The sequence below is a fragment of the Pongo abelii genome, chromosome 11 (genome assembly GCF_028885655.2).
Source record: "Pongo abelii isolate AG06213 chromosome 11, NHGRI_mPonAbe1-v2.0_pri, whole genome shotgun sequence".
Lineage (NCBI taxonomy): Eukaryota > Metazoa > Chordata > Mammalia > Primates > Hominidae > Pongo > Pongo abelii.
In genome coordinates, this window is record NC_071996.2 from 102,804,693 (window position 1) to 102,827,836 (window position 23,144).

General features: G+C 42.1%; 1 protein-coding gene across 2 annotated transcripts in view; it reads right to left on the bottom strand.

Annotated features, from left to right (window-relative positions):
- Positions 1-517: 517 nt before the first annotated feature.
- The window catches only part of FTCDNL1 (formiminotransferase cyclodeaminase N-terminal like), a 92,480-nt gene continuing 69,853 nt past the window's right edge, over positions 518-23,144 (bottom strand). For both annotated transcript variants that reach the window (XM_024243480.3, XM_024243481.3), the window contains one exon: positions 518-814. In XM_024243480.3, coding sequence (XP_024099248.2) covers positions 792-814 — 23 coding nt within the window. In that variant the 3' untranslated portion in view covers positions 518-791. The remainder of the gene's footprint in view (positions 815-23,144) is intronic.

Sequence of the window (23,144 nt, forward strand, 5' to 3'; positions counted from 1 at the left end):
TATGTCAATTACTCTGTATATCTTCAATATCACATATCACCTGTGAAAATTAAAAAAGATTAGTAACTTGTTGCATGTATGAATCTGGATTTGTTTTGACCAAGATATAGAGAAATCTGAATAAACCAGAATTCTGGGGGTGGAGTGGGAGAGTAGTAAGGAAGAATCTTGATTAAATCAGAACTAAAAAGAAAAAAAAAAAACACTCTACTAAAAACCAAACAGTAAGGCAAAGCTAATTACAAAGTTCAGCCAACCCAACTTTCCCATAACAGAGAGAAAGTTCTGCTTTCTTGATCATATGCAGTATTCAAACATAGCAGTTAACTGGAAAGAGGTTCAGAGACTATTGACAACCCTGTCATTTACAAGCAGTTAATGATAAATTTAGTACTGGAATCTACTTTTCCTGTCCCTTAGGCCAGGGCTCCTTCTGGAGTGTAAACCAAACAAACACAAATGCCTTTAACACCTTGTATATAAGAGGGTGAGTCAGTCCAATTTTATAAACAAATTATTTTTGAAAAACAGAGTTAAACACTTTTTATTGTATATCTTTAAAATGAGTTTTAAAAAGATACATGGGGAAACATTCTTTTACAAATGTAAATGCAATATACCCTCTACTTAGAATTTAGTAATTCTGGGTACGGTATAATTTTCCATCTTTTTTAAAAGAATTAAATGATACTGTGTGTTGGTTTTCCTCCATGAGTCACCCCAGATCCATTCTGTGGATTGCTCTGCCCTGCTCTGGTTCCTGGATGTCGACCTCGCAAGAGCGCTTGCCTTTAGGCTTGGTTGCATTTGTCCACTGGGAATAAGGGAAGGAGAGATTGGTATTTGGAAGACAAAGAGTGGTTGAGGCATCACCCCTCTCCACTCAACCCACATTCCTTTCCCTGCTTCACTGTCTGGCTGACAGTAGCTACCTGGCAGCTCTCTTCCAAGGCTTCACGTTCTCTGGGTTCTGGTGACAGTGGTCCCTAAGTCACTTGCTCTCACTTATTAGTGCTTTTGACCCAGCCCACGCCTCTGTAAGTAGTCCCTTCACTACTCTTTCAGTTAATCCTCTGAATGTTCCATCAGTTTCTTGCCAGGACCCTGACTGCTCCCTGCACAGAGTAAGAAGCCTGCAGGTATCCATGAATATTGTGGTGTAATGACAGCAACTGGTAAATGAAGGCTCATGCCACTCCTGAATAAATCCCAGCCAGGGCCACATCAGGTCCTGCACAACCCACGTCTGCCTCTCTGCATGCTCTGCCCCTGTTGGCAGAGGCGATCTACCATGGACCTGAGCATGCTGCCTGTTCTCACTGTGTACGTTGAAAATGCAAGACTCTGGCCACCCTTGACTCAGGCTGGTTGGATGAGATTACGTCTCTCTCCAAGACAAAAAGAGCAGTCTTGCTTACCACTTGCCATAAATAGAGCAGTGGGTTCCTGATCTCAATGTTTCTCAGCTGGACACATCTCACTGAGTACATGCCTCCCACCTGGTCCATCTGTTGCCCTCCTGGGACTTTGGAGACAAAGGAAACTGAGGAAAACCTGATGCTCAATATTGCTGGCTGTGCTATGAGCCTAACCCAGGAGGCTCATGTCATCTTCTGGTATCCATGAAATAGTAACAGGCTAATTTATGAGCCTGTAAGTAGGGTAAAATCCCAAACCCCAACATCTTCATCCACTACACCCCAGCCATGCTGTCTTCCTGGGTCCTGTCTTCAGGATTTTGCACTTTCTGTGACTTTCATGTGGGGTGCTCAGTCCCAAGTCTTCACATGTCTGTTTTGACTTTTCTCACACCTCAGGTCACTTACCTCCTCAGAAGCCGCCCTCAGAACCTGATCAAAAGTTGTTCTATTTTATTTTCTTCTTAACATTGTTTACTATCTCACATTATCTTTCAGTTGCTTGTTTAATGCAGGGGTGTCCAATCTTTTGGCTTTCCTAGGCCACATTGGAAGAAGAAGAATTGTCTTGGGCCACCCAAAATACACTAACATTAATGATAGCCGATGAGAAAAAAAACAAATCTTGTAATGTTTTAAGAAAGTTTACAAATTTGTGGCCGGGTGTGGTGGCTCACACCTATAATCCCAGCACTTTGGGAGGCCGAGGTGGGTGGATCACGAGGTCAGGAGTTCGAGACCAGCCTGCCCAATATAGTGAAACCCCATCTCTACTAAAAATACAAAAATTAGCCGAGCATGGTGGTGGGCACCTGTAGTCCCAGCTACTCAGGAGGCTGAGGCAGGAGAATCACTTGAACCTGGGAGGTGGAGGTTGCGGTGAGCCAAGATCTCACCATTGCACTCCAGCCTGGGCAACAAGAGTGAAACTCCGTCTCAAAAAAAACAAAAGAAAGAAAGTTTACAAATTTGTATCAGGCCGCATTCAAAGCAATTTTGGGCCACATGCATCCCACAGGCCACGGGTTGGACAAGCTTGGTTTAATGCTTATCTTTCCCCTACTGAAAAATAAGTTCCAGGAAAACTGGGGTCTTTTCTGTCTTGTTCTCTGCTGTCTCTCCAGAACTTAGATAGTGTTGACCCAGTAAAATAGCAGAAATGGATATTTAACAAGTAAATGAATTATTCATTTATGAATAATTCATTTATGAATAAATGAATAATTCATTTATGAATAATTCATTTATGAATAAATGAATGAGTTTTTGCAATGTTACCCTTTATTGTGTGATAGTATACACTCTGACTTTCAGGTGCCTTATCTGTACAATGGCAATAAGAAACTAATCTGCCTATGTCATATATATTATATCACATATATAGTTATATCTATCATATAATTGTACATTTATATATAGTAGCATATTTCACCTTATAGGTTATATATAACAATCAAGTGAGATAAGGTAATAGTATCCTGAAAACTGCAAGGACAACATCATTCCTGTAAAATGCAAGGTTCAGTGTTAACATAAAAGCACACATTTGGGGTCAATCTTAACATTTTCTGCTTTGTAATATCACTTAGAGAAATACTTGTCATGAGGTGCATGTTCAATGCAGTCAATTAAACAGGGAGTTATAAAAAAGTGAAGGAGTGAAAGAGACATTTCTCAACACATCTAGGTCTAAGTAACAACACATCACTATCTTCTGACCAAAAAGCACTGCTCAGGGCCCATCCGGTTCTAAGTCACTACAATTACAGAGACGTCATGCAGAGATGACAATGCTCCAGTGGTTTCCAGGGTTTCACCCTTACTAATGAGGTAGATTCCACAGACCACGCAGGAAAACCAGGCTCCTTGCTGGATGCTCCAGGGCCTCTGAGCGTTCACACTGTCCTCTCCCCCAGCATGACCTGTAGTGTGCACCTAGTTTTGCAGAGCCTTTTACAATGTGGGTGATTTGCATTCTCCCAAAACACATCTGATATAGTATTACAAGGGTGGGAGGGGACAGGGGGTCCCCTGCCTTAAATATTTTTATGTAGCCGCCACCACCTGGAGGTTCACTGGGGATCTTCATAGAAGAAATAATGAAGCCTTCCTCAGCCTCCTCCCAGCTCCCTACTCACCTTTCCCCAAGCTCTCACTTACTCACCTGTGTTTCCTGCCTGGATCTACCAGAGCTCTTGTTTCTGGTAGTCCTGTCCAGGGATGAGACAACTTGGGGATTTGAATGCAGAGACCGTTTCGTAGGAAAGAACCTCTCCCCCTATTCAATGCCAGGAAGAAAAATCTCAAAATTTCTGGCATCAGAGACTTTATAAACTTTAAGGATTTACAGTCAGACTGGCGAAATCCCTGTGAAAATTTGAAGTAAATTATGTCTAAGAGAAGTTTCCTCATCTGTCAAATGACAATGTTGGAATATTTATTTTTTATTTTAATTTTATGTATTTATTTGAGATGGGGTCTTGCTCTGTCACACAGGCTGGAGTGAAGTGGCATGATCTCGGCTCACTGCAACTTCCACCTCCCGGGTTCAATAGATTCTCCTGCCTCAGCCACCTGAGTAGCTGGGATTACAGACGCCTGCCACGACGCCTGGCTAATTTTTATATTTTTAGTAGATACGGGGTTTCACCATATTGGCCAGGCTGGTCTCAAACTCCTGACCTCAAATGATCCATCTGCTTCAGCCTCCCAAAGTGTTGGGATTACAGGCATGAGCCACTGCACCTGGCCTGGAATATTTATTTAACAAATATTGTCATGGCACGTACTGTGCACTAGACAATCTCCAAATGGATATACATTACTAAAACATGGCTAAGTTACTAAAACACTACCAAATTACTAAAACATTACTTTGTTTAATACTCACAAGGCAAGCACTATTATTATCCCCATTCTGCCGATGAAAAAAACTTGAGGCAGAGAAAAGTGAAGTAACCTGCCCAAAATCATGCAGATGACAAAGCAGCAGACCTGGACTCTGGACCCAGGAAGCCCGGCTCTGGGGCCATCTGTTAGCGTTTGTACCATGCTGCCACTTAGACTATCACCAAAGTCATATGCTGTGCTAACATTCATGATTCAGCTCCCCCAAAGCCTTCATTTTTGTCACATTGGAACATGAATACTCATAAAGTACAGTGGTTATTTGGCCAGATTCTCTCTACTTCCTACCTTATAAGTCGCTTTCTGAGTAAGTGCAGGAGTCAGGACTCTTCTGTGAAATGCCTGGAGAGGTATTAAAAGCTGCCTCTTCCTCGAGTCCAGCGAAATTGGAGGACTCTGGCCTTTTACCGGAGCAGAATTACTAGAATGCTGTAAAGAAAATGTCCACAGTGCCCCTAGGCATATGAAACCTGGAATCCAGATGAGCTTTCTGTTGTGACTACTCTGCACAAATAGGACCTTCCAAGACCCTGTGTCATGCGCCCCAGCTCTCCTCCTGCACCCGCTTCCCTACTCCCCCCCGACCCAGGCATTCAGACCTGCCTAGGCCCAGCCCCAAAGACTTCTCTGACCTTCGCACACAGCCATTGTGAAGCTTCCTCAAGTCATCTAAGTACAGACTTAGTGGTCTGAGTGCCTCATAGTAGATCTCAGTGCCACTCATGGGTAAACAGCCCACACCTAGGACCTGAGCATGTGGGCCTTCTTTCTCCCATCTCAAGATCAGCAAGGGGGAATTCAGTCCCAAAATAGTCAACATCAAAAAATAACATGAGGAGGGATGAATAGGCAGTGCACAGAGGATTTTTAGGTCAGTGAAACTATTATGTAAGATACTATATTGGTGGCTGCATACCATTATGCATTTGTCAAAAACCATGGACTGTACAACACCAAGAGTGAACCCAAATGTTAACGATGAACTTGACATGATGATGTGTCAATGTAGGTTCATCAATTGTAACAAATGTACCACTCTGTGGGGGAAATGTTGATAATGGGGTAGGCTGGGAGCAGGGGAGCAAGAAGTATATGGGAACTCTGTACTTAGTGCTCAATTTTGCTGCAAACCTACAACTGCTCTAAGAATAGTCTATTACAAAATAGTAGTAATAATATGGACCTTTACTTCAGCCTTGTAAAAGGAGGCAAAAAGGAAATCCCTGAAACTACTACCACATGACATCTCTTGTTTGTCTTCATTCTTTTTTTTTTTTTTTTTTTGGAGACGGCGTCTCACTAGGTTGGAGTGCAGGGGTGTGATCTCAGCTCATGGCAACTTCCCAGGCTCAAGCAATCCTCCCACCTCAACCTCCCGAGTAGCTGGGACCACAGGCGTACACTACCATGCCTGGCTTGGTAGCCTGAGTGAGCTCAGGCACTCCACCTGCCTCACTTTCCCAAAATACTGGGCTTACAGGTGTGAGCCACTGTGTCTGGCCTTCATTCTTTTTTGACTCCAGCCCACCTGCTGTGGTTGTGGTTCTCCTGCCTTGACACCCTGCTTTCTCTCTGGGTCTCTTTCTCCTTCTCTGTCCCTCTGTCACTGTTTGTTCTAACTACAGGTCGACACACATAGGCACACCTCACTCCTAGTGGCAATAAGTCTTTTCTTAAATAAGTCAATCAAGCTTCACTATCTTTGCTGCTTTCCTCATTCCCCTCACCCCCATCAGTTCAACAGTGTACAGACAACCTGGGCAGGCCAGTGTGAAACCCTCCTTAAAATGTCAAACAGCTGGAAGTGCTGTCAATGCAATAAAGTGGCATTATAAGTGCAAATATAAATTTGAATTGCACACAGTATTAAATTGTGTGGTTTGAGAACAGTGCAATTTTAATAATATTAACACAGCTTCCCATTAGGCACAAATTTTGAAATAATATGTAGCCGCCACAAATAAACAATTGTAAAGATTATCTAACTTAAAGCTGACAGGATATATAAATTGTAAACTGAACTGAGACATCATCATAGTCTTACCATATTGGCCTTTGAACAGACACCCACTGTCCTTCAGCATGGTTTGCCTTAAGCTATGGCAGATTTGAATTCCATAAGGAACACATTTTTAGGCCTATATCTTCTGATTAAATGAGCAGAGTAGTTATACTTTGATAATTTTGTTTCTGTCATATAATTTAGGAATCAGAAATATGTAGATAATCACAACATACCATATTAATTGTGGCTTTAATATAGAATGCAATATTTCATTTTGTAAGTAAAGTGTTAAGTATTTTCCAAAGACAGATCACGTAGCTATGTACAAAACAGTGCTTTTTTGGTTTATGTGGCCTTGAACTTAAACGTTGGCTTGATGGTTAATGATGTGACTGCTACGTATGCAGATAGTAAAGAAAGTACTCTCATATTGATCAATAATACGTCCAATTTAATTGCCTAGTATTGAATGAAAATCCCTAAAGAATTTTCACTTCCAGCAATGTTTTCTGACTTCCTCTTGGTGTCTAGACAATAATGATTTACTGAAATGTGTGGGGAGCAACATACAAAAAGCCCTTAAAAATATACAATATTTCCGGTTATTGAGGTAGGGGAAGTAAGAAAAAACAAAGCAATATTTTGGATTAGTACTAAATATCGAGATCAAGCTATTCTGATACAAATAGGATTTAATAATAAAAAGACCCCAATATAAAAAAGTTATATTTGATCAAGATGACAACGCCAGGGTGAGAAGAAGTTTATAAAATCAAAATGATTTTCTATAAAAATTTCTAAGTAAAGTGCCAAATAATCTTTTAGAAAACAAAAAGATTCTTGAAAAAACAGATTCTTTTCCATACCAAGTACCATGTTTCTCGTGAGTTTTTGTGAGTGAGCTTATCAGTTTCAGTTTTCAGGTAGTCTGAGAACTCAGGGCTTAGAAGCCCTTGAAGCCAAATCTTTTCTTAAATAGCTGAATCCTCTCATTTCACAACAGCCAAGAACAGTCAGCTTCTACTTGAATCCCTCCAGTTATCATCTTACTTTATTTGAGACAGCTTCGTTTGAATTAACTTTCATCTATTGGTATTAACTCAACCTTTAAGGACAATAAAAGAACTGCATTAGTTAATGCCGTGGTTTAAATGTATGCGTCCCCCTCAAGGTTCATATGTTGGAATGTAAACCCCAAGGTGATGGTATTAAGAGGTAGGGACTTCAGGAGGTGATTAGGCCATGGGGGATCTGCATTCATGAATGGGATAAATATCCTTATAAAACAGGCTTCAGAGAGCTGCTTGGTCCTTGCACCTCTTCTTTCTCTTCTACCATGTGAGAACATAGCATCTGTCACTTCCAGAAGAAGCAGCAACAGACATGGTCTTGGAAGCAGAGAGCAAGTCCTCACCAGACACCAAATCTACCAGCGCCTTAATCTTGGACTTTCCAACCTCAAAAACTGTGAGAAGTAGGTTTCTGTTATTTATATATCACCCAGTCTCAAGTATTTTGCAATAGCAACAGGAATAGACTAAGACAATGAGTTTTGCACAATCTAGCTTTTAAAACCTCCAGATAAGCACAGCACAAGTTTTATTTCAATGAATTAAAAGGACAAAGTAAGAAATTTCTCAATTAACTGACATTATTGAGTTCTGTATAACCTGAAACATACATATTTAACATTTAGCCCATTTTCTAGGCTTGATAAGCAGAGTATGATACAGACAGTGAAGAGTATTGTGCCGCATTACACATATTCTCAAGAAAGTATAGACTTTTAGAAATATGAAAAGCGATGTAAGACATGGGAATTAATTATACTGATTCCAAAATATACTCTGGAAGTTGTAAATTCTTAACAAAAACAAAAATCAATCCTGTGTAAAAGATTGCATTGGGTTCTTATATTTGCATGCAGAAAAATTCTTAATATGAGGTTCTTATGCTTAAGACGAGGTTCTTATATTCATAAGAACACCACATATTCCACCATGAGTTATTACTAGATTAAAGGGGCAAAGAGGAGTAAAGAAGTCTTCTACATCATTTTATGTTTTTATATACTATTACATTTACTACTTTCCAGACAAATGAGCCATTTTACAGTCATCTCAATGCCTTTCTGAAGAAAGGATCTACAACCCCAGTTAGTTTTAATGGCCCAGAGCAAAATCATGAAGAAGGTAAACTTTGTATTTGACATTTCCCCTTTTCCCATAGTTGAGATTAGTTTTTTTTTAAATTAGGAAATCAGAAAGAAGAATAAGGAAGGAAAGGCAGACCAATTAAAGAGTAATGAGAGGTACCTGGTGTGCCAGGACAAGCCAAGAGAAGGCAAGTTCTAGATGGATGACAGCAAGGTGTGAAATGGAGCATTGGAGGCTTACCAGGGTGAGTTCTCATGGGAAAAGCAAGAGTTCTACTTGTATCATTATTTGCTGAGGCTCCAGTATTCCCTCTCTCTTTAGCATGTACTTGGCTGCTAAGATCAGAGGTAAGAATGAGAAGAGAGGAGCTATTTAAGTTTGTCTTTCCACAAAGGAAAAGTTTGGATGGGTGGGCATCGTGGACACCCTCACCATGGCCAGGAATGTTAGGGGGTGTTCTGCAAGCTCTTTCACACACACCCACACTCCTGCAGCAATCTAATACGGTGCTGCAATCAAGGGGACACTGCCCAGGGGCAGAACATGTGTGATTCCTCTTCCCAACTTGCAAGACTCTACCAAGAGACTTCCACCATTCATGCTGGTCTCTAGCTGTATCTCTGTGAGCATTCACATCTGCTCTGCTGAGTTCTTCCATTTGCTTCTTCAGATCCATTTTTCATCCTTTCCCGCAGGTGCTGACCTTCACTATCTACCAGAAAAAAATTGAAGGAGTGATGTGGTTTGGCTGTGTTACCACCCAAATCACACCTTGAATTGTAATTATCCCCACATGTCAGGGGTGAGGCCAGGTGGAGATAATTGAATCATGGAGGCAGTTTCCCCCTTACTGTTCTACTAGTCAATAAGTCTCATGAGCTCTGATAGTTTGATAAAATGGGAGTTCCCTTGCACAAGTCCTCTTGCCTGCAACCATGTAAGACATGACTTTGCTCCTCCTTTGCCTTCCACCATGATTTTGAGGCCTCCCCAGCCATGTGGAATTGTGAGTCAATTAAATCTCTTTCCTTGATAAATTGCTTAGTCTCAGGTATGTCTTTAGTAGCAGTGTGAGAACAGACTAATGCAAGGAGAGAGAAGAAAGAGATTTGGGTATTTTTTTCCCCGATTCCTGCTTGCCAGTTTGCAATCTGTTGGTCTCCATCAATCCTTCTACTGAAGGCTTCTCCTCCCTTCAGTCAGGTCTGGATGTGATCCCCATGCCTGCCCCTTGTTATTTCAGGGTGGTCATCGCTCACCACTGTCACTAGCCCAGGGTACAGCACCATCTGTGTTGGTTTCCCTCAGCCCTGGCAACACCTGTGTAAATGACCTCTTTACTAAACTATTATCAGTACCCAGTTTGATTGAATCATCTGTTTCCTACAAGGAACCTGACTGATTCACCCTCCAACCAGGAATGATCTATTCTTTTTTTTTTTTTTTAACCTACCCAAATCCTATATATCCTCTAAACCTCAGCTCACATTTTCGTTCAAATCTCATCCTCATGCTTGTGCATCTACATTGATGTCTCCCATCTGATGTTCTCTAAGCTCGTACTCTACAGCTCCCAATTTGTCCTCTGTTTCAGGCCTCTTCTTCATCTCAGCACCACCAGTACAGCTGATAACTTTTTTTGCTTATACCCTTACTGCTTGATCCTGTATTGGCTCAGCATTAGGCACTCAACAAAAATCTTTCTTGAGCTGTAGCAGTCACTCCTTGGCGATCACACCTTGAAAAGAGGTGTGACTGCACATTTACCTTAAGAAAGCATGTCACAGGATCACAGGTAAGTCGACTAAGAAGGAACCAGGGAGATAATCTGGCCTAATCTCCCAATTGTGGTGATGAGAAAACTGAGGCTTGGAGAGATGACCTAAAGTCCAACATTGCATAGTCAGTGAGTGGCACATCTGGGGCTCAAAGCCAGAATATTTTTATTACATTCCTTGCTGCCTCTGATACTGGTTTTTTGTATCTCAATATCTTCTTATAAAAAACCTACTTCTTCATATCTGAATCCTTAGTATAGCCCTTCCATTTCAAAAGCAGCATATATTTGTTCCTCCTAGTGAAATACAATTTTCCTGAGCCCCCCAGGGCTGTTAGTTATTCACGCATTATCCTTCACATATCATTTTAAAAATTAACCACCCAGACAAAGACTGGATTCTGTTCTTCCCTGTATATCTGGGAAGGGAAGAATAGAGCCCTTTGGCTCTTTACTTCAATATGCTCAGATAAATTCAGGCAAACACAAAGAGTATTCTGGCCATTGTCTGCCGCTTCACTCACAGCTACATGCTGAATAGAAAAGGGATCAACTACCCACATTTAAAATATTCATAATTACATACTCTGTCCTACAAGGAGCACCTGGCTGCCAGCAGAGGCACAGAGAGAGCTGCACAGAGCTGTAAGCTCTTACTCTGCTAAGGAATCCAGCCCTGTTAGAGGCTGAGCCCTGGAGTCCTGAATGCTCAGACCAAATACAAGCTCACAGTACATGTATACAGCACTGAAGGCAACTTCCTTGTAATGCTTTTACTGGCTTATGTTAGGGATTCTGAGCATGCAATAATGAATTTTATTTTCTATTCTGATAGAGAATTACAGGCTTGTGCATTCATGGATTAGCCACCTTAGTTTTGCAACATATGAATGTAAAAATTAGCAACTGATGACACCATTCCATTGTCACTACGAGTCAACTGTAAGACAATAGAGAACATGAAGCCAACGGAGTGCTACCTATGGCTCACAACATGACCCAGAACATTGCCATGTGGGTTTCAGACAATGAGTATTCTACCCCTTCCCATATCAGACCCCATTTAGTGCCATACTTTTTATTACATTAAAGGAGGCTCCATATAAAAATGTCAGCAGTATCCAGTTGACTCATGGAATTGAGAACTGTGCATTAGCTGCTGATTTAAATTAATTTTACTTCTTGAACCATAAAAAATAGTTCTTTGAACAAGAATTCATGATAAATACACATGTGTAAAAGACCCTTAATCATAATTATTTTAAATACATAAAACACAGTTTAACACTCTCAGCCTCATTAATTTCTTATGGTATAAAAGAACAAAAGCAAATGGTAAATGGGAAAAGTATGTCATAATTTAAATGTATTATTCATGGTCATTTAGCTCATTAAGTAAAAGATTCTTTACAAACTCTAGGCAAAAGATCATTTCCATACCACCCAATGACAGCAAGCAATGTTATGATTTTCTTGTAGAGAATTGGTGTTGTATGTCTTTTAGATTTTAAGAGAACACTACCTACAATTAAAGCAGTAGAATTAGAATATACTAGTTCCCCCCTTATCCATGGGAGATATGTTCCAAGACTCCAGTGGATGCCTGAATCTTCTAATAGTACCAAGCTCTGTATACACTATGTTTTATCCTATACATACATACCATACCCATGATAAAGTTTAATTTATAAATTAGATACAATGAGAGTTCAACAGCAGTAACTAATAATAAAACTGGACAATTATAACAATATGCCAGCATCACTACTCTTACACTTTGGGGCCATTATTAAGCAGAATAAGGGTTTCTTAAACACAAACACTGCGATACTGTGAGAGTCAATCTGATAACCAAGGTGTCTTCTAAGTGACTAATGAGCGTGTGGCATAGACAGTGTGGATATGCTGGACAAAGGGATGATTCACATCTGGAGCAGGACAAAGCAGGATGGCAGGAGATTTTTATCACGCTACTTAGAGTAGCATACAACTTAAAACTTATAAATTGTTTATCTCTGGAACTTTCCGTCTAATGTTTTTGCACCACCGTTGACTAACGGTAACCAAAACTTCGGAAAGCGAAACTGCAGATAAGGGAGACAACTGCTGTAATTGAAATCATCTTGTGACACGTTGGGCTTCCTCTTTCTGAGCACTTAACTCCTGTTTTCTTTGTCAGGGTCCCAAAGAGCAGGGGACACATTTCCAAGATATGACATATAGTAGGTGTTAAGTAAATGTCAGTATGCTGTATATCTACACAGGAGCCCTAATCCTCCCCATGACCCCACACTCTGAATCATCGTGGGGTTTAATCTCCCACCCTCTGAAGCACATGTGTCTTACCAAGGCCTCCAATACATCTGCCCCTTCTTGGTCATCCAGTCTAATGAACACAATGCCATCAATATAATGGATCAATGTGATGACGTTCAGGACATTCAGATGATTTGGGTCCCTTCAGATTATATTATCACAGAAAAGGAAGAGTTAACATAGCCTCAAGATAAGACCTTAAATGTATTCTGTCGTCTGTTCCATGTGAACGTAAACCACTTCTGCTCCTCCTTTCTGAGAAAGATGGGAAAGAGCACATTTGCCAGATCTGTAGCCACACACCCTGTATTAATAATTAGCTGTGTTCATTGGCTGGGTAAGATACTACTCTGGCGCAGTAATTGCAAGTGGAGCTACTACCTGGTTGAGTTGGCAGAAGTCAACTGTTAACCTGTTTTGTTTGTTTGTGGTTTTCTTGTCTTTTTTGTTTGGCCAGAAACTGATTAATTTAATGGGGATATGATGAGGCTCACTACCCCTGTAAGGCTGGTATTAATTGCTGCCATTTCCCCTAGACAAAACATTGCCTTTTATTTATTATCTTGTTGAAATAGGGGTGGGGACAGTTTCAAATTCTTCCCCACTATGATAACTCTACTCTCAAGCCAAAGGATCAATGTGGAGGGTTTCACTAGCTATCAGCATATATATCCCAACTATACATATATGCGTATACACAAACATACACTAAGAGTCGGGCCTAGGCTTGGATTCCATTTTATTACCAGTCCCCATCTACCCCCATTCTTAGGAGAGGGCCACAATAACCCTTTAGCTCCCTAGGTATCAGTGCTACCTTGACCCTGTATCTAGAAGTACTCACAAGTGTCTGAGTACTACTCTTTCCCCATTGTAAGGTTACCTGAATAAATGGCCATAGGTCCCTTTGGGGAAAATCTGTAGGAGTCATTGTCGTATATATTTGCCATGATTTTGCAGGTCCTTCCTCCTGGAGATCTGGCCTCTCCCTCAATTTGTGGCATCCAGTCTGAGAAGTGGCTCATGTCCAGACACTGATAAGGGACTGTGACTCTTTAGAGGGATGCCTGCACTTAGCCTCCTTGATTTCTTTTAATTGTATAGATTGAGTGATTCCCTTGATGACTGTCCATCTATCTTGCTATGTCCAATAAACCATCTCCATGGCTCTATGTGGGTCACATCCCCCCAACTACTATTATGACATTGCTATTCATTATGATAATTGCATTGCATCTCGCTTCTGATATTAAGCACCACCGCCTGGCCTTTATGATTTCAGGATCCCATCATCCCTGTTGTAGTGAGGGAGCCCAGTTCTCTAGCAGCAGGTCCCTAGCTTACAGAGAAAGCCTCCACTGAACTTCTCAGTGATGCTGGTCCCTCTCTGAGTGGTGCATTTCATATCACTTTAGTCAATAGAGTGTCCTCTGTCCTGTCCCTGGAATGTAGTCAGCTGGGAGCATTTGCAATGTTTCGTAATACATCCATTCTTGAATGTACTCATCCTTGGGGCCTTTTGGTCCTTTTCTACCATCTTCCACACAAAAGTTCTGGCTTTTCTATTTAGTGTGGGTCATAACCTTCTCCAGTCTTCCAAGAGCCATCCTAGCTATGTGTCAGACGGTGCAAATGCAACCAGCGTTTTTGTCAGGGCATTAAATACTGTAGACTAGGACAGTGGTCCACTATCAATATGCTCTCCCTTACCCAACCTCATGCTCTGCCCTACAAATTCAGCATCTTCAGGATCCAGTCCCATATGGATTATGTGGCCAGGTCTCACAGCTCATTTATTATATTGTCCCTTTTCTCCCTTAGCAGGCTCCCTCTTTCCTGGACAGATATGTTGGAATTGACTCCATTTGTCTCATACTAGGCCAGGAGGGGTGGTGGAGGTAATTCCTGAGGGGTACATGTTGTCTTAAAAAGCACGGGCCTCTGCAGTTTTTAATGGTGGGTGCTTTAGGGGGTGGGCATGCTAGCCTTGAACATTTACTAGCTCAGAGAGTTCCAGGCAAAAGGGGTTTCAAGGGTTTTTGTTAGTGCACCCACCCAGGTATCCCCTTTCTAAGACTCCCAACCAGAACATGGCCTTGACATGATAGACTTTCTGGATCTGAGACTTCAACCTTCTATGGAGCTTTGCCATCCTGAAAATTATGGCCTAGAACTGACCCTCAGGTTTTTCTCTCCTTGATCATAGAGATAAGAATCTCTTTGTATGTTCCCAAAGAGTTCCTCTGACATTCACAGTATCTCTTAAATTACTGATTACTGACTCAAAGGCATTCACTGTCTTTCTCCAGGGCATGGGATTGCAGTCCACAGCAGCCATTCAATTCCATCATCCTCATAAGTACCAGTCCCCTCAGAATCTAACAAACCCTGAGATATTTGAGTGCATTCCTTCTACCGCTATCCCATCCCTGTTCACCACTGATAAAGTTATAATAGTTTCAGTGCTATAGAATGCCAGGGATCTTCCATGTTTCACCTGGCACCAGCAATAGTTTCCATATTGCCAGCTGGCCAGCAGGTAATGCAGCTCCAAAATCACATTCATTGTCTGCGTTCTCCAACCACTCCTGACACCAAATGTTTTGGTGATTAGATTCTAAGCCTGCAACCCCTGTTTTGGAGAACGTTTATTAGAGAATGCTCAGGAGTGATAGGTGTGAGGGAGTGAAGCCAGTAATATTAAGCAGAAGGAAAAGTTGAAAACAATGTTGTTGTAGCAGACTCAGCCAATCCCCCACAGACTTCTTGAGATGTCTTCAGATGTAACGGCCCATCAGAGTTGGCCCAAATTGAGGCAAGGAGGCTGGCCTTTGTTTCCTTACACTGACCAGTCATTTCCCTGGGAACTGATGAAAACTTGAGGGAAGCAACTCTGTTAAGGCCAGGAGCAATTTCCTGTGGGGGACTCAGCTGCACAGTTTCAGTCTCCAACATTCCTGCAGCTTGGGAAATCAGTGGCTTAGATCTGAGTCAGTGACTCCAGTCTTCCTTTTTCTGCTCCAGATATCCATGCTCATGTGCCTAGCTGCTGCTAATAATGGTAGCACTGAGTAATATCTACTCATTCTCCACTGTTCCCCCTCTTCCCGCAACCTAGTTTAGAACATAAAGAAAGGAACTTAAGAAGGAAAAAAGAAAGAGAAAGCGAATGAAATGAGTACCTCTTGAGGACCTTATAGGTACCAGGCTCCGTACTAATCTATTGCATATGTTTCTTCATTTGTCCCTCACAACCACTCAATGAAATAAGGATCATTTCTAGTTTATAAAGAAACCGGGGCTCAGAGCAGGCTAGTACAGTAGCAGGATCTCCTTTTTTTTTTTTTTTTTTTTTTTTTTTGAGACAGAGTCTCACTTTGTTGCCCAGGCTGGAGTGCAGTAGCGCGATCTCAGCTCACTGCAAGCTCCACCTCCCAGGTTCACGCCATTCTCCTGCCTCAGCCTCCTGAGTAGCTGGGACTACAGGTACCTGCCACCACACCTGGCTAATTTTTGTATTTTTAGTAGAGATGGGGTTTCACCTTGTTAGCCAGGATGTTCTCAATCTCCTGACCTCATAATCCACCCACCTTGGCCAGGATCTCCTTTTAAGTGGCCACGGTCTCTTGGAATCCTGAGATAAGATAGGAAAGCCAGAAACTGATATTGCCCAAAGAACCTTAGGTTTCAGTGCCATATCTGTCATATAATGAGAACAAGGGAACAGATGTCTGACATCTAGCTCCAACAAGAACAATTCAGCTAAGGCTTACATACATCCCCAAAACAACACCTCACAACATCCATCTCAGTTTTAATCACACTACTCTACTGTACTCGTGTTGCCAATTAATCATTCTAACAGCCTATGTCCCATGAAAAATGGCAGAGATGCTGCCTTTTATCCAATGGCATATCTAGTCCAGCACTGAAAGTGGCCTGCACAGGTATGGGATTTAACTAAACATCTTGGCATCAAAGGTACCACTTGGGTCCTCCTCTGCATCTCACATTACCAAAACTGCACACAACCCCTAAGTCAACTGTGCAAGGGAAGGTTGGCAGGTGAAAGCAAAATATGCTAAAACTAAAGGTGTGGTAGACACTCTGTAGATAGAGGGTGGACCCCACCCAAACTGGGGTTCAGATATTAAGACTGATGATTCCACACACAACACTAAAAAGGTACAGAAAAGTTTGTTAATCACTGTATTAGTATACTCCAGAGAAACAGAATGAATAGGATGTGTGTGTATGATTACATATTCCCTATATACACACACACACATACGTGTATATATATACATATGTATACATACACACATATACATGTGTAATATATGTGTATGTGTGTATATATATATACACACACACACAGATGTGTATATATGTGTGTGTGTGTGTGTGTGTGTGTGTGTATTGAGGCCAGGTACAGTGGCTCACTCCTGTAATCCCAGCCCTTTGGGAGGCCGAGGCAGGTGGATCACCAGAGGTCAGGAGTTCAAGACTAGCCTGGCCAACATGGTGAAACCCCGTCTCAACTAAAAATACAAAAATTAGCCAGGTGTGGTGGCATGCGCCTGTAATCCCAGCTAAGTGGGAGGCTGAGGCAGGAGAATCTCTTGAACCCGGGAGGCGGAGGTTGCAGCAAGCCGAGATCGTGTCGCTGCACTCCAGCCTGGGTGACAGAGCAACACTCCGTCTCAAAAAAAAAAAAAAAAAAAGACAGAAAGAAAAGAAATTAGGTTGCAGAATTGTGGAAGCTAGAAAATCCAAACTCTGCAGGGTCAACCAGTAGGCTGGAGACCCAGGGAAGAGTCGATGCTGCAGCTCAAATCTGAAAGTGGTTTGTTAGCAGAATTTTCTTTTCTCTAAGGGAAGTCAGTCTTTTTCTATTAAAGTCTTCAACTGACTGGATGAGGTCCACCCAAACTATGGAGGGTCATCTGCTTTACTTAAAGTTGGCCGATGTAAATATTAATCTCATCGTAAGAATACCTTCACAGAAACAATTAGAAGAATGTTTGACCAAATATCTGGATATTATGGCCAAGCTGACACATAAAATTAACCATCACATTCACATAATGAGGCTTTCTGTGGGGAAAAGGGTGACTCTAAAGCACACCCAAAAATGGTTTGAGAGAGCTTGGGAAAGAGGTTGCTTAGGGATTTTTGGCTGACAAGGGGGTGGAACGTTCCCACTCAGGGCAGAGGTTCATGTGGCCTGAACCTCCCTCCAGCGCCAAAGGAGGGAGCATGCAGGATTTCTTATCTTGCATGTGTAAATGTGGGGCACAAGGGCAAGAAGAAGGGGTGCAGCTTAAAAGATATCAAAAAATAGAATCAGGCTCTGTTTCAAAAGAAAATGTAGATTTCACTCCATTTAATGAATTAAAAAATATAACGGTAGAAGTAGAGGACCAAGAGGAAGAAACATTAACCAAAGTAGGTTTGACCACAGACACCTGCCACTTAAACAGGAGGTCCAAAACATTCAATCTGTAATCCAAAACAGGAAGTCTGGTCCCAATTGAAGCTATCACCATACACAAAGAAGAATAATTTAGGAGATCACAATCAGCAAGCAAAATGTGGCCAGCTGATACATATTTAGGTCTAGAGAGGAACTAGGCATTATCTCGCTAACACCTCAATGATTCTTGTTCTCTCCCTTCTGAAAGCACATTTGAAGGAGCAAACACCTGAAAGTCAGTATATTTCTAGGTATTGAGGAATAAAAAACTGGGAACATGGTAGAAACACAGAAAAATGATGACAATCTCTACTCAGTGGGATTACGCAGAAATCCCTGAAGTCATCTATTTTGCAGAGAACACATTCCTTAAGGTAAAATACAAATGCTGAAATTCAGTGCCCACCATTCCAAGGGTCTAAGGGCACCTGCGAGCACTTTCGGCCCCTTTAAGCCATTAGGAGACTTTAATTCCTCCTTCTAGGGAGCCAGCAGGGTGGTGAGCTCAACAAGCCTATAAATTCAGCCATGAGTCCTATTTTCCCAGCAAAGCAAGTTTAGAATGTACCATATAATTCTGCAGACTTGACATACCTCCATTAAAGGGTATGCCCACTGAGTGTGGGATTACAAAAAGAAATTACAGATTTTCTAATAAATGCCTCAAACTGCCAAGAGAATGTGGTTCTCAGGATATTTTTTCCCTTTTGTGGCTGAAAATAAACATGTTCATTGCTTTATAGTTTCCTGAAATGATGACATTCTAGTATAATTGCAAATTCTTGTGACAGGCAAAGGATATTTACTGACTGTAATGCTCTATAAAGCGCATGAGTAATAAATAGCTCAGGGAAGCCTTTCTCAGTGGAATTGATAGATTTGCTCAGTCTTAAAATGTACCTCTCCAAGTTCTGAAATGCAAAAATTGGAGGTAAAATAAACACTTAAAAGTCCTGTTTTCCTTATTATGTAAGTAAAGAGAAATCCAAATGAAATATCCACTACTATATTCAAACTATACACAGACAATATTTCTTATAAATTGGCTCTATCGGCTGGGCAAAAGACTTTATTGATATTTGCTCAAGTAAAATTTTAGCTAGAACTATAAAGTTGAAGTGAAACACATTCTAGAAGAGTTATTCACTGTACCAAGGAAGCTAAACTTCCCAAATTTACTGGACCAATTGTGTAAGTGTCCTTGCCAGTTACCTAGACCTGACAATTATTTCATACAGAAGATCAGCACACAAACTAATCAGCACACAAACAAGTCATCTCAAGAGCAAATGGGGAAACAGAAAGCAAAATGGAAGACTGAAAATAGGAGAGGATTCTGGGAACACAGTGACCTGAATGCAGCTCCCCCTCCACCTTCCACATGTGCACTCATGATTTCAATCCATCTGCCTCTCTTGAACCAAAGGGCTCCCCTACACTCTTAGAGGAGAGAACCCCTGCAAAAAAGCAATGTGCCTCCAGGGATTGCACCAATCTTGGAGAGCAATGTCAGGGGTTCTGGAGCAAGGACATAAGGACAATCAAACCTGGAAAACCATGGCCCAGTGTGGTTTGTGTACCCCAGGTAGGGGCAGGGAACTGCGGTGAGAAGGGTGACATCAGCCTCCAGCAAATGTGCTTGAGATGGAGATAGTGACATCAGTCCTAAGTGTATGGGGTTGTCCTCGCTCCTAAGAGGAGCTCAACAGCCAGACTGTATCCTCCTTGACTCTGAAAGAATAAACATGCAAGACAACTGAGGGCTTCTTTCAGGGGGCTCAGCAGAGGACCACAGCCTGCAAAATGAGACACTTTGCTTTCACTACCTGCAAAAGTACCACCTCTCATCACGTGCCGACAGCTAGCCCTGATGAAATAAAAAGCAAGAAAAATAGCAATCCATGGAGTTCCCTGGAGAACAGACTGTGGTTAAGATTGGTGTGCAGGAGGTGCTCTTAGGAGTGCCTGTGGAGTGAAGGAAGCAAGACTGGACAGAGAAACTGAACTAGGATGCAGCCACAGCAAAGACCTTATCCAGCTCTACAGAGACTTCTGGAGCCCAGATGGCCCACCTCACTAGGATGAGGCAAGGGGCTGCTCGGCCATTATATCCCTGAGTCCACCATTAGATGCTGCCTGCCTCACAGAAGAAATTGACCAAGGGCAAATCCTGGGGAGGGACTCTGTTGAGAGCTGTGTTCTGCCAGCACTCCCAGCAGACTGTGGAATGAGTCCCTCATGCTGATTGGAATCTGGCAGCGCCCCACACCTCAGTCCACCCTTAGGCCATTCACCCCCATGTGCTTCATGTAACAAGTTCTGGGATCAGTTTCTCCAGGATTCTCGCTGGTCTCTTCCTGAAAAAAAAGTAAAGATGAAAACTAGAGGGATGAATTGCCATGCTTCTCTTCCTGCTTCTGCAGCTGGTCTCAAAACCTGCCCATCTCTTCCTCTATTACCTAATCCAGGTTCCCTTTGTCCCTAGGTAGCACTTCTGCTGATCTAGACAGCTTGGCAAAGTAGCACACAACCTCATTTTTTGGGGTTCTGAGCCCTAGCTTAGGGCATGGCTGCTGCACTTGTCTGTTTGATATCACAAGTGGGCAGGAGAATACCAAGAGATGCCACAGCAAATTGCCTTGGTGCCAAATACATTCTCCACTGTCACTGTTAAGTACCAGCTCCTCTGCCCTTTCCTGGTGTGACCGGGATCAAATGACCCTGCCAGAAGAGTCACTTCTTTCTGTGCCTGCTGTTCTCTTGTGTCCCCTCGTGGAAGTGCTCTTCCTCTAGGGAACCAAGATGTCTAACCCATAATGCCCAGAATTACAGAGACAGGAAGCACACAATCTCTGCCACAATGTACTCTATTCACATGCCCATTGTGCCAGCACCAAGTGACTGGTGTCAGAGGCTGGCTGATGACTTTCTCCTTCCACATAGATGTTCGTATGATATTCAAGGCTCTCTTACTTCATGTGCACTCCCATAGGTCCATCATGTCTCTTACTCAGACCTCACTGTTTTTGGTTATCCAGTATTTCTCCCTCCAGGCATTTGACCGAACAGCCAGGATATAAACCATTACCTATATGTACATATTTATTCTTCTCTAAGAGCGATATTCTCAAGCATGGAATATGCTACCACCAAAATCTGAAGCAGCTCCTCAGGCACTGTGCTTCCTTCCTACTGACAGGAGGTATATGATGTAATAACATTTCCTTTACCTCGGAGGTCATCTCCCAGACCACAGAAACCCTATAAAACTTACTAATTTAATGGGCTCCTGAATCATCTATAGGCATTATTTCCACTTTCTGGAGCCTTGAACCTACTTGGTGCTTCTCTTTCATCCAATCCAATTAGCACAATGTCACAATAGATTGACACAATAGACCAGTAAGATATTCTGTAGAATATCTAGGCAGTTCATATCTCTTCAGAACTACAGAATGGCAGGGGGTGGGAAAGTTAATATAGCCCTAGGGAGAAACCATACATTCTCTTGTTCACTCCAAAGCGTGTGAGCTATGTCTGATTCTCTTTCCTGTGGAAGGAGATAGAATAGAATACGCATTTGGCAGACAAATGGTCACATCCATGTTTGTGAGGTATTTTTTTTTCTTTCTTTCTTTTTTTTTGTTTGTTTTTTTGAGAAGGAGTCTCGCTCTGTCGCCCAGGCTGGCGTGCAGTGGCGCCATCTCAGCTCACTGCAAGCTCCGCCTCCCGGGTTCACACCATTCTCCTGCCTCAGCCTTCCGAGTAGCTGGGACTACAGGCGCCCGCCACCACGCCCGGCTAATTTCTTTTTTGTATTTTTAGTAGAGATGGGGTTCCACCGTGTTAGCCAGCATGGTTTCAATCTCCTGACCTCGTGATCCTGCCTCCTCGGCCTCCCAAAGTGCTGGGATTACAGGCGTGAGCCACTGCGCCCGGCCTTTGTGAGGTATTGTTAATTTGCTCTACCAAAGACAGCACAACTGGCACAAGAGCTACAACTGGAGCCACTATTTGTGAATTTGTGATAGTTCACTCTCATGCTCCAGGATCCATTTGGATTTTTCAGGAGGCTGACTATTGAATTAGAGATATGATTTCTTTACTTCTTTAATGTCTGTCACGCTTGGGCAAAATGATATTTTTTATCAACTTTATTGAGGAATAATTTACATACAATAAAATGCACTCATTTTGAGTGCATAGTTTGATGACTTTTTGACAAATGTATGAATCAATGTAATCAGTACCACCGCAATCAAAATACAGAACGTGTCCATCACCCCACTATGTTCTTTTGTGACCCTTTTCAATTTACTATTTTGATTGAGGGGGAAAGTTTCAAAGGATTCCATGTAGCTTCTCTACTGCGAATGTTCTTAACCTACAGTCCTGAGATTCAGTGTGGGAGTTCTACCTACCAACTGGCAGTTATGTCCACTCCAATAATATACCGAGGGACTAGAGAGATGCTCACCCAGTGGGTTTGTGGGACTGGTGGACCTGAACCAGAACTCTTCCATTTCTCACCTGGCCTCCACGTATCCTCCTAAGAGGGGGCCATGTTAAAACAGCAAGTTTCTATCTCGGTTTTCAGCCCATAACTTCTATTCAATAGTCCTCAAAATGTCTGGGACTTCCTCTTCCGTCATTGTTTCATAACTGTATACTATAGTCATTCACGATTTTGCAGGGTCCTTCATCCTTCAGATCCAGCCTCTCCTTCAGTCAGTGGCTTCCATGTCTAAAAACTCGGTTCTATAAATTAGACAAAGGACTATGACTTTTTTGGGGTGGTCATCCTTAACATATTGTCATCCATTCTTGACGTCTTTTGATTGTATAGAATAAGCAGCCCTCTTGCTGACTGCCCATCTCTACAGATTTCTGTAGGTTTGGCACTCTTGGATATCACTTTGACTTGCTACTCATGATGATAATGGTGCCTGCTCTGCATTCTATCATACAGGGCCATCAGGGAGCCTGGTTCTGAAGCAGTATTGCCTACTGTCAGCCCTAGACAATAGAAGGCGCCACTAAGCTTTACTGCAAGGTCATGGCCTGTTACCAGTACTTTTCTCATTATATA